At 39.0% G+C, this 17,239-nt stretch overlaps 1 protein-coding gene across 1 annotated transcript in view; it reads right to left on the reverse strand.

Moving 5' to 3' along the window:
• CSMD1 (CUB and Sushi multiple domains 1) overlaps positions 1 to 17,239 on the reverse strand; it is a 2,270,760-nt gene that overhangs the window by 81,382 nt on the left and 2,172,139 nt on the right. Inside the window, exons 54-55 of the mRNA XM_090033387.1 lie at positions 16,866 to 17,039; positions 1,099 to 1,287 (exon numbers count right to left, since the gene is read on the reverse strand). Coding sequence (XP_089889513.1) covers positions 1,099 to 1,287; positions 16,866 to 17,039 — 363 coding nt within the window. The remainder of the gene's footprint in view (positions 1 to 1,098; positions 1,288 to 16,865; positions 17,040 to 17,239) is intronic.

Below are 17,239 nucleotides of genomic sequence, written 5' to 3' on the forward strand. Positions count from 1 at the left end.
GATAGGGGAGATATCACCTTATATCTTATTAGACCAACTCAAAGCCAGCATGTGCCTTGAGTGGCCATTTAAACAGTCAGTGATTTTTGATGACAAAAAAAGAGGTGACATCTCTTCCTGCTGCAGCGAGCCTGTGACCACTTCTATTGCACTGGGCACCACACTACTGCTGGAGTCAGAGCAGCTGCACGAAAGGTGCTGGGTGCAGGGAAGGAAGGAGGATGGGAGGATGAGACACTCCCTTACTTATATTCTGGCTCCTCCCATTAGGCAACACCTAGGGCTTGTGCCCCACTTATCCACTCATTATTATGCTATTGGCCATCAGTTACCTATAGAACATAGAAATGGCTAATTTCAATAGTACATCAGAGATAGTAGAATGGTGCCAAATTCAGCTCTCTGTTACACAGAAAACTGAATTTGTCTTCATCTCTGGAGCACTGCTTCTATCATACTTGTGTTAGATGAGGGGGGGCGGTTAGAAATAGAAGGAGGGCCAAAAAGATATTTTATCTAAATTTTACATGGAAGGGTGCATACTTGTGCACATAGAGTGTTGTGACTAGAGGATGATTTTTATACAAATATAGGCACATTGGTAATATGATTTTTGGAGTTGCTAAGGATCCATAATTTATATGGACTCCCACTTCAATTATGAATGCTCAGTACTTCTGAAAAACTTATCTTGGTGTGCCTGGATAAATACATATACATACATACATACACACAGGCATGCACACAGGTTGTAAAGAAAATGGATTGAATTTGGTTCATTTAATTGAAAAGGTGACATATAGTTAGTTACATGCTGGTAAAATAAAACATTAAGTAATCAATGGAAGATCTCTAAAGCAAAGATTAAACAATTTGGTTAGCTTGTAAATAATAACATTATTTTTTATTGTACTTATAGTGCATCAGAGCAGACTCAATTAATCAAATTTGGTTTTAATGTATTTCTACTAAACTGCACAGTTTAGGTTCTGCTGGTAACACAGCCCAGAAAAGTTTCCTAATATACATGGTTGAGAGTTAAATAATTTTTTGTGTCATTCTGACATTTAATGTAAACCTGTTTTAATGAATACTTACACAGACATTTTGGTAGTGATCTATCCCATAAGCCATTAGCTTTACAGGTCAAAGCAGATGATCCTAGGAGATAAAATCCTTTCTTGCAATGGTATGTCACACTGACTCCATACTTAAAACTTTCAGGATAATTCTGTTGCCCATGACGAATAGCATTTTCTACAAAGCCGGGATCTGAACAGTTCACCACTACAAGACAATCATAATGTTTATGATGTACAGGTATAACATCGTAAATGAAAATCAGCAGAAAATACTTCATATTACTCAACTAATAGCTCATAAGAAAGGTTTAGGGTCATGAATTTGGTCATGGTCCAGAAATTGGCCCAGACCTAATGGTTCTTGAAATTCACCAGATTTCTCACTCCCCCACCCCCTCCAGTAAGCCTCCAGGCCTTTTTTTGAAAATAGTTATGTGAACATACATTTTTTCCTAACAGCCCTGGTTACTAGAACTGCTGTTCAGGGTTTTGGTGGTATTATACTCCTGGAAAGGTCACAGAATGAAATATTTTCTAAAATTATTATGTTTAACCAAAACTTTGACTAATTACTAAAAGGAAAGGTATTTTGAACACGGTACCAATTAAATCTTTACAATACAGTAGTAATTTGCCTTGACAGAATAGGAGAAAAAATTCCACCCTTCTGGAAAATTGTCTTATGCTGTTGTTCAGAACCTCTAAAACTCATATTTTGTATAAATATTTTGTATAAAACAACGGTATAAAACTAATATGGCAATCTTCATATCCAACATTGTGCAGGAAAGCACACAAGTTAAGGGGAAAAAGTTCTTAACTCCTGCTAAATATAAAACTTGGCAGATTTTGTTTATGATTCTATAAACCTTATTAAATCTGAAGGTTTTAGGTTTTTTCCAAAATTGAATATGCAGTAGATATAAGACAAGATCTATTTTTAACCTTTGGTCTAAGGTTATTTTCCTATATTTCACACTAAACACTTATTGGATAAAATCCATAACTCAACAAGGGAGCTAAGATTAGAACCACACTCACTATACCCAGGTGAATGCTTGAGTAGAATATCACATTCTTGATCTGCCTAGGTCTGCCTAGGTAAGCACTAGGTCTTTTCTGTGAGTCTGGGTGCGTCTACATGAGATGCTACTATGCAATCATTACTGCACATCTATTTAATAGTTACATTAGCAAATACTAAATAAATGCGTAGTAACCAGAATTACTGTGCAGTAGTGCCAGAGAACATATTTTAGGTGATGCTATTATGTAGTAGCCTAATCGTACTGTACAGCAGCATATTAGCGCTGTCCATGCTCTACTGCACTACTGTACAGTAATTTTCAGCTACAATCAGTGTCTCCTGTAGTTGTGCCCTTTATGTTTCTGTATACTACTTATAGAAGTAGCTGCTTTCCAAACTTTGTGCCATATTTCTAGGATATTAAAAAAAAAAAGTTATTCATTTAATTAATACATAGAGGTCTTCTCTAGTATTAGGTCAAAGTGGCATTCTGTTTCATTACTCTTTGTTGTTGTGGGGCAAAAAATTAAGTGGTGATTGTGAGGATTACTTCAATAAATAACTACCTGCAAATGGTGGGGCATGCCTGAATGGCCCATAGCAGCTGTTTCAATGTTCCTATGACAAGATAATCATAAAAACTTTGATGTAGAAAAATAAAGTCTTTGTACTAAGTAGCTGCTGCTCTTTCAAGTTTTTACTTATTTTTTTAAATAACAGATGAAAATAATGGAATATTCCAACCACCATGTACGAACGAGAAGACATTTGGAAAATCTGAATACTACTACTAAAGGCCATGAAATAATATAAAAACAATGAAATATTAGAAAAGTAAAACATACAATAAAATAAAATTTAAGATAAAAAATTAATTTTGTAGTGAAATTTTAGAATTTTTCCAAAGCAAAGTGTTTGACAGAACACCTGTTTCATTTTTAAGAGAATTTTAGCAAAATCAAAATTTCACAAAAAAAGCTGATGTTGCAACACACTATTGAAACATTTTACAGCATTTTTGTGTGTTTTTCCCCCTGACCAACAATAATAAAATATTCAAACACTGAAGGAAACAGGATGAGGGGAGGGGAGAAACAAAATATAGTTATGTTCAGCCTATTAGGGCTGGACCCGATGTTCCTTCAGGGTCCCTTCCAGCCCTATGATTCTATCTTTCTATGATTGAAAACTTGCTAACAGACAGAGAAGCAATTTTTTCCCCCCAAAATTCTTCCAAGACTTACCATTTCCTCAACTTTTGAACTGGATCTCATGTTTCAGGAATTACTTGTCATAGCTATCTACTTGTATTACATTTTCAGTGCAATTCAAATGAAAAAAAAAACTTTAATATTTTCCAGAAGTTCGTGTTTTGCATTAATGCTTACATCTGTGAAGCTATCTCCTGACAAGCCAGCAATAGAAAATTAAGCAAAGAAACTGTTTTTTCAAGATGATACGTTGCCCTAAAGCTACCCCAAAACAATTTTAGCTGAATTATTTTTTAAACACAGTAGGGAAATAGAAACATTTAATTCTCTGTGTTGAATGGAAATATGGCATATTCAAAGAATATAAGCATATTATATTCCCAAACAATCAATTTGTCTGCGTGACAGAGTATTCTCATGTTTATATCAGCAGCATCTGTGTAGCCAACTCAGTGATGTGTAAAATGCAGGATACTGGCTGAATACATAATTTATGCATGTGGCTTGTGAAACAGAATTACTGCACCATGCACGAACTCCTGTGAGAACTTTTGCAAAAAACAATATTTCTGCATGTGAAAAGTATTGTAAAACTTACCCTTTACTGTCCCTTAAAATAATTCATATTTAAAAAGTGATAGATAGATAGATAGATAGATAGATAGATAGATAGATAGATAGATATCAATTTAGCATGACTAACAAGGACTGCAATAAGAAATGCTTTAGGAAAGAATATGTACAGGTTAGCATACAGAACTAAGCTAGTAGTTTCCCTGATTGTCCTTCACCCTGGGGACCCAGTTGTAAATCATGGCAAGCGAAGAGAAAGAGATTGCTTTCTCTCAATGACAGCTGTCAAGGGTTACATGGGAAATGAATTCTGGCACACTCAATTTAGTCTGTTGAGAAAGGCAGAAGAATACTTAAGTCTGCCCTGATGACTTTGGAACCTTGCTCTGAGTAGATTCAAACCCTTAAGGACCAAGAAGGACCAAGAAGTGAAAAAGACCATGTTAGAGGCCTTTAGGCAGTTTTTGGTTAAATAGTTGAATGATCATATAAAAGTACATAACTCCCAGTTTTCTATTTCTTGTTCTCCTTTTGTTTTATCTAAATGGGAACATAATGCCAATCTTCTTTTTAAATCTTTATGTCTGGTCAAACATGGGGTAAAAAATAATCTAGTATGTTTTCTTAATTTGAAAAATCCTGTCTTGTCCTGTCTTAACAATGTCAGCTACTAGACGGTTTCTGATTTTACACATATTTGAATTACCACTTAACAGTGAATGAAACCAAAGAGTTCACTCTGATTGTAAGGCAAATCTTAGGAGATAAGACCTGTGAATAAAGAAAATGCTGTCTCTGGAAACACAATGTAACAATTTCAGCCTAAGGTCTGTTAGCTAACTTCATTCTAAAGTCAACACTGTACAAAATGGCAAATGCTCAATGAACTGAAACAAACCAGTAAAGATTAATTTATGATCCAGTTTCCTTTTTCTACGCTTTAAATATACAAAGTTCTTCCTTAAAGTTAATAAAACTGGATTCCTTTTCTTTCAGTTGAAAACTATTGGGAAATCAGTTTATCTTGAAATATGGCTGACTATACTGGAACAAAAACCTTGGACCTATAACCCATAAAACTAATATATAGATTTTCAAATATAATGTGTGAACAGTATATATTTTATATTAGTAACTTCTACCTAAAAATTAAGGCTCTGATCCTAAGCATTGGACTGTTTTTAGATCTTATATATGACTTGCAATGATGGAAATGGCACAAGCAGCTTACATGTGGCTATATTCTTCAGTACAGACAAGGCCTTACACGTGTTCTCAGCCATGCTCAGCAATATAAATGGCCCCATTTAAGTAAACATAGCTATGGGTACATGCAGATCAAGGAGAACTAGAGGGTCCGGAGGGGTGATGGTGAGTCCAGGAGGGAGGGTTTTATGGGATCGCTGAGGGGACTGGCAGGTCTGCTGGGCATGGGGGTTAATGGGTTCACAGTTGCGGAACTGCCTATCTAGGGTGAGGAGGTTTGCAGAACCAAATATAGCCTGTTCTGGGTCAGGGGTACAGCTCTGGGACTGGGGTGAGCAGCTGGACTTTCCCAGCCCTAGGATTGCAATCCAAATGTATACAGATGTTTGGTGGACTGGGTTCTTCAAGTGAACTAATTTAGGTTGGGCATGCCATTTTTTGCCCGATTTAACCTACCCAAATATCTGTACAGATCAGCACTTATATTTATTTAACTCTAGTTAGGTCAATTTAAATGTGATATCTGTACATACCCTATGTGTTTAGGCCTTGCCGAGAGAAGAAAGTTTTTCTCAGTATAATTTAAGGTATGCATTTAAACCAATACAGTTGTGTCAGAATAATCTCCTGTGTAGATACTTATACTATACTACTGTATCAATATAACTGATAAATCTTTTCCTTTTAAACAAGTCACTAGAAAGCTTTTAAATGTATTTTGTTAGCTCTTTAGGCAAGGAAAGGAAAGGAAAGGAAAGATAAGCTGTTCTCCCAACAGACACTATGTGTGGGAGCAGGTGTTCAGATATGAATTATCTGGGGGGTTTTCCATTAAAAATGTAAAATCATTTAAACTCATCTGTTTGGTGCACGCAGTATCTCTATCCTGTGAACATTTTAAAAAACACTTTCCCCCCAGAAATGTATATGGGATAATGATTATACTATACAAAAGCATTTCACTCCAGTCAACAGTGATTATTGTCTATAAAGCCATGTATGACAGTAACCTGTATAGAAGTCCACTGTGTGAATTTTAAAAAATTCAAGAAAAAATGTAATAAGTAATGGCATGTAATAATTTATGCATGTATTTGTGTAACATATAATGGGTCTTTCACAATGGTTCTTTAATCATTTTATGTAGTATTGTCTCTTGTTCAAGGTTTTGCACACTGATTTGTCCCTTTTAGGAATATTTGAAGAGCTTTCAGGCTAGTCAAATGGCAAACACATACAAATGAATTAGGATAAATGTGTTTAGGGACATGGATTATTATTAGAAACAAACTGTAACGGTTTCTTTATCCCTGCTTAAGGAATACTGAAAGCACTAGTCTAGACAAAGGGCAGCTGTTTTAAGCATTGTTAGATCTGACCTGAATAAGATGAGAAAACAGAGTATGAAATCTGAGCTATACAACTCCTATTCAGTTTAGTTCCATAAGGTCATGATTTCACCATCATTCTTAGAACAATGGTTTTCTCCCAGAACAGTTTTATATAGTATTTCTTTCATCTTCCTTACCACTGGAGGAGTAAAACTGACAGTTGACGTGGTGGATTGAAAAAAAAGGAAGAAGGAAAGATGACTTTAAGAAAGATTCTAATGATCTCCAGGTCATGTTAGATATAAGGAATATATTAGCATATAAATGCTAAGTATTTAGATTTTTTTTCCCTAAACCAATTTTGCACATGCTGTACTCAAACAGGAATTATTGTACTTACAGAATTACTTTTTTTTGTCAAGTAAATGTCCAATACACCTTTAGTTAAAAGGCCTTCTAGTGACTTGTTAGTTAAACTATTATAGACATAATATGCTGCAATGTTCCATCATGATAAAAGAGCTACTGAGAATTGTCTACTTCTTTTTGCTAAAAATACTAATGTTTACTGAGAATGTATGATAGCTTTGTTCCAATGGAAAATAAAATAGCCTTTTCTTCTGAAACAGCTCAAAGTACTACTCTATATTTTGTGGTAATGGCATTCACAACTGCAGGGGAATGAAGCCAAAAGTTCATTACTGATGCAATCAAACTAAACAGATTTGGAAGAAAACTTACACATAAAATCCCTGTTGAATTAAATGATATAGGTCTGCAAGCACCTTGAATTTATTTCTACTAGTATACAGAGTAAATCGAAAACTATGTCTTTCCCATGCAGAAATATTTAACTTGAGCAACATTCATCAATATCATTTTTTTCTCATTAGTTGAATGGGAAATTCATAGGAGAAAAGACTTCTGAAGTCGTGTCTTCTTTTTGAGTACAGAGGCAGACAAAGTGCTTTGGGTGAATCTGAGATCTTTTATTAGATCAACTTAAATAGTTTCATAGTTAGTAGGGTTGGAAGAGACCTGAGCAGATCATCAAGTCTGACCCCCTGCCATGGCAGGAAAAAGTACTGGGGTCAAACAACTCCAGCAAGGTGTTTGTCTAGCCTCCTCTTAAAGAGCCGCAGCGTAGGAACCAGCACCACTTCACTTCAAGTTGGTTCCAGATCCTAACCACCTTGACAGTGAAGTAGCACCTCCTGATATCTAGCCTAAATCTACCTTCTGCCAGCTTGTGACTATTATTTCTAGTCATTCCTGGTAGTGCTCGGGGACTCCCCCAATGCCTACTGGTCCCCTCTGACTAGTTTGTAACAGGCCACTAGATCCCCCCTCAGCCTTCTCTTGTGGAGGCTGAACAGGTTCAGGTCCCGTAGCCTCTCCTCGTAGGGTCTGCCCTGCTGCCCCAATCATGCAAGTGGCCCTCCTCTGGACCCTCTCCATGTTGTCCACACCCCCCTTGAAGTGTGGCGCCCAGAACTGGACACAGTACTCCAACTGTGGCCTGACCAGTGCCGCATAGAGGGGAAGGATCACCTCTTTGGACCTGCTCGAGATGCATCTGTGGATGCATGACAATGTGCGGTTGGCCTTCCTGACTGCATCCCCACACTGCTGGCCCATGTTCATTTTGGCATCAATAATGACTCCAAGATCCTTTTCTGCCTCTGCCCTGACGAGAAGGGAGTTCCCCAGCCTGTAGGTATGGTGCTGGTTCTTCCTCCCCAGGTGCAGCACCAGTTGGAAAATTCTTTTTGAGCAAGGTCTGAAGCAATGTATCTAAATGTAAGGTATAATATGTACTATAAATGGAATGGATATTCCTATGTAAGGGATGTAAAACCACACTTTGACAAGATTTGTAAAATGTTGGTTAATTTTTTTAATAACGTCAGAAAAAATTTTGAAATACAAGGAAAGTGCAAATTAAATAGAAAATACTGGGAAAAATAGAATAAAATTATTTTAAATTACTTTTTCTTGAGTAGTTTTAGATCACTTATTTGGCAGATATATAGTGACAATTACAGAGATCTGTGCAAACCTTGAAATAGATTATTTCACCCCTTGTGGCCAGGGAGATCATTTCAATTTAGATATTTTATGGACGGTGCACCACAGAATTATTCAGACATATAGCATTGGATACTGAATAATCAGATATTTTACTTTCTCTTGTTTCCTTCCAGAAGTGGTATATTTCAGGGAGATATTTTATTTAATGATATCTGCCCCAAGAAGCCTGCAGTAGTCTTCATTTCAGACCCTTTAAGCTTAATACTTAAAAATAATAAAAGAAAAAATAGAAGAAAATATGCAAAAAATAATCTACTTTTTCACACAGAAAAGTCATAAAAACGAAGTATCTACTGCAACAAATTCCATAGTTGTATTGCACCCGGCTCTGTTCCCATTTAAACTAGAGAATCTTCTAGGGGTGTGCTGATGGAACTTTAGTAGAGCTGTGTTCTGGTGCATACAGATATACTGATACACTTAAAATAGAACCTGGATGCCTCACTGGGTTAGAGTCCTAACTCACTTGTGAAAACAAGGGTTTGTGAAATAACAGGGGGCATGCAGCACTCCAGCAAATGTCTGTGCAAAATTGCTCAGCTGTTCCAGTTGTTTGATGCCGTGTTTATTTCAAAGCCTGCAGCTTCTCTGTTAAGCTGCCTGGGACTGCTACTGAGGTCCAGATGACTGGAGAAGGACCTTTGAAGTAAAAGCTTCAGAAAACAGCTAACTGGCTCATGCTTAATATGGCAACTAAGCATGTTACAAAGCACCCAGATACAAACTGTCCTACAGCATACTGATATACAGTGTAAGGCATAGATACACATGGGTCTGAGTTTTGCTGGAGCATGACAAGGAAACAAATAACACTTCATCTTAAAAACTCTTTCGGTTAATCTTGGTAACTCTTTTATCAAGCACCAGATGATCTCTGGTGAGTGTGGCTTTAGAGAGATGCTGTAAAGGGAAGCATATGAATGTTCTTTTTTTCTATTTCTATTTCTATCTTTCAGACATTTTAAGTTCAGAATGCTTGCACATAAGTTTACATGACTTTAATTTACAATGGCTTATCAAAGACTAAGACTTATCAAGTATGAAAAGATAAGCATGTAGATATACACAGCATTCCCATGTAAATTATGTAGGTATACTTGGTACATTTTATATTTATGTCACCGGGGGGAGATGAACCAGCTCTCTGGTGGTAGCCGCCCCCCCACAGACACTGTTATAATACCTCACCCTAAGTGAGAAGCATGATTTGTTTGGTAATATCTTTTACCGGCCTACTTTCATAGTGAGAGACGTTAAACAAAATTTTGGTCACAAAATGGTGTCCTTCGGATCAATGAAACAAAGCCTAAGCTAAATACCACACAAAACAATTACTTTTGTTTAATGTCATTAGCTAGGTACGGTCATTCAAAAAGCCTGAGGCAGACTCAAACTAAGTTATGTGGTTTTCTGTAAGCGACAGTTTAGATTTGTAGTGAACAGAAGCAGCATTCACACCGTAGTGGAGGCCGGGGGGGGGGGGTGCAAATCTTAAGACTAGGCTCTGCCATTTTAAAACCAGTTTATGTGCCAAACTTCTGTTCGATTACTGTTCATTTTCACTTGTGGGACTCAGAGAGAGTGGCCAAGGGAGTAGGTTATGGCAATCCATTATCTGTGCTAAATCCAGGGTTTTAGTGTCGAATAAAGTTATTTTTGTTCTTAGGTATCTCTGAAAGTTTTGTATTGGTTTCCTTTGAGGATAAGGCAGGACACAGTGACACCTTAGGGAATAACTGGTTTAGAGAGGTATAAGCTTTTGTTGGCAATAGTTTACTTTATAAGGACAAGGATTATGAAGTCAGAAATAGAGCAGCTGTTGTGTGAAAAGTATTGTTTCATTGGTGATTAGGTGTTTTTTACCTTTGATTATTGTTCTGAAAGAGCTCATTCTGAAACACAGCAGTTGTTTGTTTTTGTAGCCTCTCTGAAATACTTACAAAACTATGGATAATATTCTAATCACAGCATGCTGCACAAGTCACCTGTTTTATCCTCATCTACAATAGTTTCATCTTCAGCAACTGACACTTCCTCCAAACCATGAGCACAACCACAGCCGCATTTAAAGATATCACTAAGCAAATCTTGTTTGTCATGTATTTCCTGGCATTTTTTACCTACTCCAACACTGCAGTATGGCAAGGCAGCCTGCAATACCCTCTTGGCATTGAGCTAAGGGCTGGAATTGACTAGAACTGAGGAGATTGTATGTGGGTGCAGCTATACATGCCTATTAATGCGTAGCAATAAACTCTGGAGCTTATCGCTCCAGTGCTTATTGCCACCAGGTACACATCTGCGTGTGCCTCTGGGAAGCATGTTCAGCTGGGGCAAAGCAATCCTAGCTGGCCCCAAGCTAGGGGCCCCTGGATATTCGGGGGTCAAAAAAAACCACAGATAAAACCTGGAGCGGTGCATACACAGGCAGTACATGTGGCTGAAAAGTGGAGCTGTGCTCCAGCTACTGGCCAGCTCCGCCCAGCAGGATTGCTGCAGCTGCAGCCCCAAGATGCCCCCAGGACCCTAGGTCAGGCTGCTGGACACAGCACAGTGCTGGCCCCATCCTCCCTTAGCTCCCCTGGGTTAACTTGCTGCATGCCAAAGCACACGTGGAACAAGCGTTCCTCGGGGACAAGTAACTGTGGTGCAAGATGCACTGCAGCTACTTTTTCCCAGGGAACCAAAAGTCTCCTATTAACTGGATGCAGCCATTGTGTCTGCTTCACATTTACTCTAGTGTGAAGGCAGTTTAAACCAGTGTAAATGTGTCATATGTCTACCCCTTAAATATAAGAGACAACAAGTGAGTGTCATGAATAAAACTATTTTCCAAATTATGTTACCCCCCGCAAAAAAGAGCACAAAAACAAACATGGTTCAATGAATATGAATTGATTCCATTTAGAATATCTGGCACAAGAAATGAGAGTAGTATATTTGAGTCACATAAGGGCCTGAAATGATTTTCAGGATGTCTGAAAATTCCTCATTCTAAATTATTAAATAATGATTCTGCAATATGTCATTCTTTGTGCTGTGTATAGAAATAATTAGATCCACTAACCCCTTTCATCACAGAATAGTTTTGAATAGTTCTGAGTAACACAAAAGTGGATCCAGGAGGGGTATAGTGGCACAATCACATCCCCCTCCCCCCACCATATGAGCTTTTAGCATTGGGTCTTCTGGTTTTGTACAGCTCTGGAGTCCAGGGGATGAGTGCTGCCACTGGCACTCCTCCCCTCCTTTCCCCTACTGCTGAATTTAGTGGGGCAGGGTAATGAGGGAAAGGGAAACAGCAGCAGTATTCACACCTTGGACTCTGGAGCTGTATGAAAGTATTGAGTCCCACTAGATCCTACCCCAATAAGCTAGTGAGTTCACAAGGACTCTGGCAGGAACATTCAGCATGGTACAGCCAAAACAGAGGGGGCTACACACCTCCTTGCCCCATTTCTGTATCTGCTCCTGGAGTAACACAAAAACATCTAAGAATGCTGAGGATAAATTGTTGTATAATTTTACTTGCCTAAATAAGATGCACCTAGTCTTATAATGAGGCAAGTTTCAGTATTGCCTGTACTAGCCAAACGAACACATTGAATAGGGCTATAGCGGTACAGGGAAATAGAATTGTCCAAGCATTCATATAAGGCCAGGTGGGTCCTCAATTTTTTTTGCTGGACAAAAACTAGGGTTAGCCAAGCTGAAGAGAAGGATGATACGTCTGCTTTTTAGTCCAGTGGTTTAAGCATTTCCTTAGGATTCAGAATATTGAGGTTCTAGTCTTCCCCTGACCCAAAGGAGGCTTAAACCTGCATCTCCTTCCTCCTGATCTGAGCAGCAGGTGGATTGCCAGGCATTGCTTGGAATCTTCTCCAGCCCTCCTCCTGAAGCTGGCCTGCCACATCTTGGTTTTTCTATTCAATGGATAAACTTGATAAAGATCATTAGCAAAATTTCTGCCCAATTGGGATCAGGAGCCCACAGCAGAATCTAGGGTGTGTTCCCTTCCAGTGTAGCAGCCTTCTCAGTGAGCTACAGAATTTCTGGCTTGCATTTTTCCTCTTGGCTCCACATCTCATTCATTCTTTTGCAGTCCTTTTCAGACTATGAAAGTACCTGATCAATATTTCAAATAATTTCCATTCATGCGATGCCTAAAAAATGTCAAACAGTAACAGGCATGTGAAACATGACTGGGATGATGTAAAATGTGTAAATTCCACATTCACAATATGTGGAATTTCCTGATGATATGGATTCTAGGTCTTTCCAGCCTTAAAGCCTGTTCCCCATTACTGTTAGTTTCTTCTATTTAATTTCCATTTTTGGTTTTCTATTTTTTTTATGAAAAGAACAATTCAGCTTCTGGAAACTAAAAGTAGCTGGGTGACATGAGAACTATAAAGTAACGGGGATAACTGGCCAATACTGTGCTCTGCGAGGCAGTGGAGCATAATGCAGCAGACAGAAGTTAACTGCTGCTGAGGTGCTGTCACCTTTTTTGTTGCTGACATGAGTGTCAAGTGACCAAAGAAGCACTGGTTTTAGGTGACAGAAAAGGTAGTGATGTCACCTCTAGTAGCAAACTGGGCATTTCTGCCACAGCTTTTGTGCTATCCCACTTTTGGAGTCAGAGCCAGAACTAGAACTGGAGCCACTACAGAGAAGGTGCAGGGTGTGTAGGGGTGATAGGAGGCAGCATTCCCTCCAGGCTGTGTGGTGTGTGTGGCCGCACAGGTGTGCCTGGCAGCACGGCATGAGAGCGCCTGTGTGCACACGCACGCTGCAGAGTTTAGAGGAAATGCTGACAGGAGGGTGAGGCTCCTATTCTACCCAGTCTATCTGGCACTCTGCCCTTAGGTAGTGCCTGGGCTTCGTGCCCCACCTGCCCACCTACCATTATACTACCTCATATAATCTATGCTGATGACAAGACGCAAAAACCAACATTTCATTTACTGACTGCATAAAAATGTATCTTTTTAAAATTGACCAGGAACGTCTTGTATAAAAGGTCCTTTTTACCTTTCTCTCAGAATGAGGACATATAATGGATAGACAACAGTACATGGGTAAATAAAAGAAAATGTTAATTAATCTTAAATGTAGGATCGTAGGAACTGTTTACTGCTTATAATTATATTGCCACTCTAGATATCTCACATAGATTTTGAAAGTTGAAACTGGAAGCACTGACACAACTGTAGTTTTAAGGACAGCTAGGCAACCTCTACACATTCAGGTAAAGATGAGATTGGATCTATTGCACAGTCCACACAATCAGACCGCACTGGTCAGACCACAGTTAGAATACTGCAGTTGTGGGCACCACACTTCAAGAGGAATGTGGATAACCTGGAGAGGGTCCAGAGAAGGGCCACTCATATGGTTAAGGGCTTGCAGGGCAAGCCCTAAGAGGAGAGACTAGGGCACCTGGATCTCTTCAGCCTCTGCAAGAGAAGGTTGAGAGGTGACCTTGTGGCTGCCTATAAATCCATCATGGGGGCGCAGAAAAAAATTGGTGAGGCTCTGCTCACCAAGGCACCCCTGGGGGTCACAAGAAATAATGGCCATAAGCTAGCAGACAGCAGATTTAAACTGGGCATTAGGAAGAACTTCTTCGGAGTTAGAGTGGCCAAAATCTGGAATGGGCTCCCAAGGGAAGTAGTGCTTTCCCCTGCCCTAGGAGTCTTCAAGAGGAGATTAGATAGGCATCTGGCTGGGGTCATCTGACCCCAGCGCTCTTTCCTGCCTATGCAGGCAGTCAGACTTGATGATCTATTGAGGTCCCTTCTGATCCTGACATCTGTGAATATATGAATCGTGCCTCCTGCTCACAAGTGTTATCTCCCAGGTATGGGGTGGGGGGCGGTGTTGAGCATTCTGAGGTTGAGAGATCACAATGGCTAGGAGATTGCAGCAGCTGCAAACTCCCAGCCACAGGCCAGAATGCCCCTGCACCCCTGTGGCTAGAAGATCACATTGGCTGCAATCTCCCAGCCACAGGGATGCATAGTGCTCCCCAGTGCCTGGGAAAGCACAGCAGCTGTGGTCTCCCAACTGCAGGATTGTATACACAAGCAAATTAAAGCTGGATAGAAACCAGCTATAATGTCATTAAACATTTATGAGCAATAACTATATAACTGGTTGGACGTTTAAGGCAAGATACTTGATTTGCACATGCAGACAGTCTAAATTTACTGTGAAATTAACAAGGTAATTGTGGAATAGATATAATGTGTAGAGGGGGCCATAAAGATCTAATTCCCTACACACCGGCTCCATCTACACAATTGCTTAACTGCGGAGTAAACTAATTAGAGAGTAAAGCATTACTCTCTAATCACCACATCTCCGTGTGTGATGGTTTCTAGGGTCAGATAATTTCTAGGGTCAGAAAGGCCTGCCCTGGGCAGGAAAGAGTGCTGGGGTCATATGACCCCAGCCAGGTGCTTGTCCAGTCTCCTTTTAAAGACCCTCAAGGCAGAGAAGAGCACCCCTCCCTTGGAAACCCATTCCAGATTCTGGCAACCCTTACCATAAAAAAGTTCTTCCTGATGTCCAACCTAAATCTAGTTTTTGTCAGTTTGTAACTGTTGTTCCTGGTTATTTCAAGGGGTGCCCTGGTAATCTTTAAAAAAGGGAAGAGGGAGGACCTGGGCACCATAGGCCCATCAGTTTTACTTCAGTCCTGGAAAAGGTCTTTGAGAAGATTATCACGGAGCACAATTGTAATGGGCCAGGAGCAGGGATGATGCTGAAGGGCAACAAGCATAGTTTCATTAGAGGCAGGTCCTGTCAGACCAACCTGCACCTATTAATGCATGATAGAGTGCAGCTGGCTTATTGATTACTTCATCACTTTGATGGCTCATATTCTTCTTGGAGTCAATGGTATTAAGCTGCAGTAGATTAATTAACAGCCCAGTAAGATAGTATCAGGGGCAGTACTATCTTATATCAGGGTAATTTACTGTAATTTAATATACTTGTGCATACTTGGGCATAAATTCTGCCCAGTTAGCCCAGCCAGCCAGGTGCCAGACTCCTAACTGCCACCTAGCCACAAGGCTCCACACTTTCAGCACCCTCATGCCCCACTCACCCACTCCATTGCCCAACCCCACTATCTGGAGCCTGAGGCTGAACGTTCCTGGTGTAAACTGCTCCTCCCCAGCATAACCACCACAGATAATTATTGAATTTAGCAACAATCATTGTAATGAAGGATGACTTAAACCTTGCTACAGGTGAAGATGATAAACAATATCACTTGGCATTTATTAGAAAATCTATATGCCCTAATACTTTTCTATTTAGACATAAGATAAAAAGAAATCAAGGTGTTCCATGAACTTCAGTATTATAAAAATAAGTAACTATGGATTTTTTAGCTCCAGCTAAAAACACACATTCAGGTGTAGAAACATTAAATCAGGTAAACTTTACTTTAGGAATGAAAATAGTTGTCAGTGAAGTGTTGAATGGACTGTCAAGATGCTCATGGAGGCTAGATTTTGTTTAATAAATATAAATATTTAATATTAATCACTACAGAACTAGTGAAATAACATCTTTAGATTATTTTGCCTATGTTGTCATTTTTTATATTTAATATATAATAGACCAAATGAATGCACATTCCAATAGTTAAATATGTTTTTGCTTTAATCTTAAACTACATAATAAAGCCCTAAGCCCCTAACCTCTACTATCATATATTTCTTTAGATGTTTATTATATGCAGACTAAATCTGATTTCAATGATAAAAGTGGCAGCTACTTAATTACAGAAGACTTTCAAGTATTATTAGAGCATGGGTAATGGGAACAATATAGCACTGAGTCATTCTTATGCATGGAGAATTACTTGCATAGTTAGAAATGTTAATTGGGATAATGGACCACTTCTTTATAAAGACAATAGCTCAATGACCCTAAGAGAGTTTAGACTGTTTATGGTGTTTTTTTACTTTAAAAACAGAATTAAGGAATGGTCTTCCTTGTCTACCAAGCATACTTTGCACCACTCCAAATATAACGTACACTACTGTAAGCACCCAGAAAAAAATCTCACTTTTCAGAACCTTACATTACTGCCACAGCGGAAGCTTTCGTATACATGGATATTCTGCCACTTGTTCTTTGGCCTCGTCTCTTCTCCTGCCCACCAGAGAAGACCTTAGACTCAGTAAGATATGTCAGAGAAGACATCCCAGCCATATTTAAAATTCAAGGTTTATAACCTGATTCAATGTTCTGAAGACAATGGAAAGCTTCCTGTGTGGATTCTTTCCACTGGGTATAGATACCAAATGTAAATATTTCTTACCTCGGCAGGCAGGTAAAGGGCTACTCCACTGACCATTACTCCGGCACTGTGCTCGAGAGGCACCTTGAAGTAAATATCCAGTGTTGCAGGTAAAGTTTACGACATCATTCAAATTAAACTCACTGCCATTTGTTATTCCATGAGCTGGGTTCCCAGGATGTCCACATGTGATTGCTGTTAAGATAAATATGCAGAACATCCAGCTGAAAAGAAGGTTCTATGGTACTACATGTAGTTTTGAAACATTTATGTATTAACTTGCAACAAGTTGCCATTTCTTTTTAAGTAGATGTAAATTATAAAAATGAAAAAAAAGCCCACTAAAATTGATTTGTGAAGACTTATTTTTTCGTTTGTTGAAGCAAAATATTGAA

Source organism: Crocodylus siamensis, chromosome 1 (assembly GCF_052110815.1).
Source record: "Crocodylus siamensis isolate JL-2025a chromosome 1, ASM5211081v1, whole genome shotgun sequence".
NCBI lineage: Eukaryota > Metazoa > Chordata > Crocodylia > Crocodylidae > Crocodylus > Crocodylus siamensis.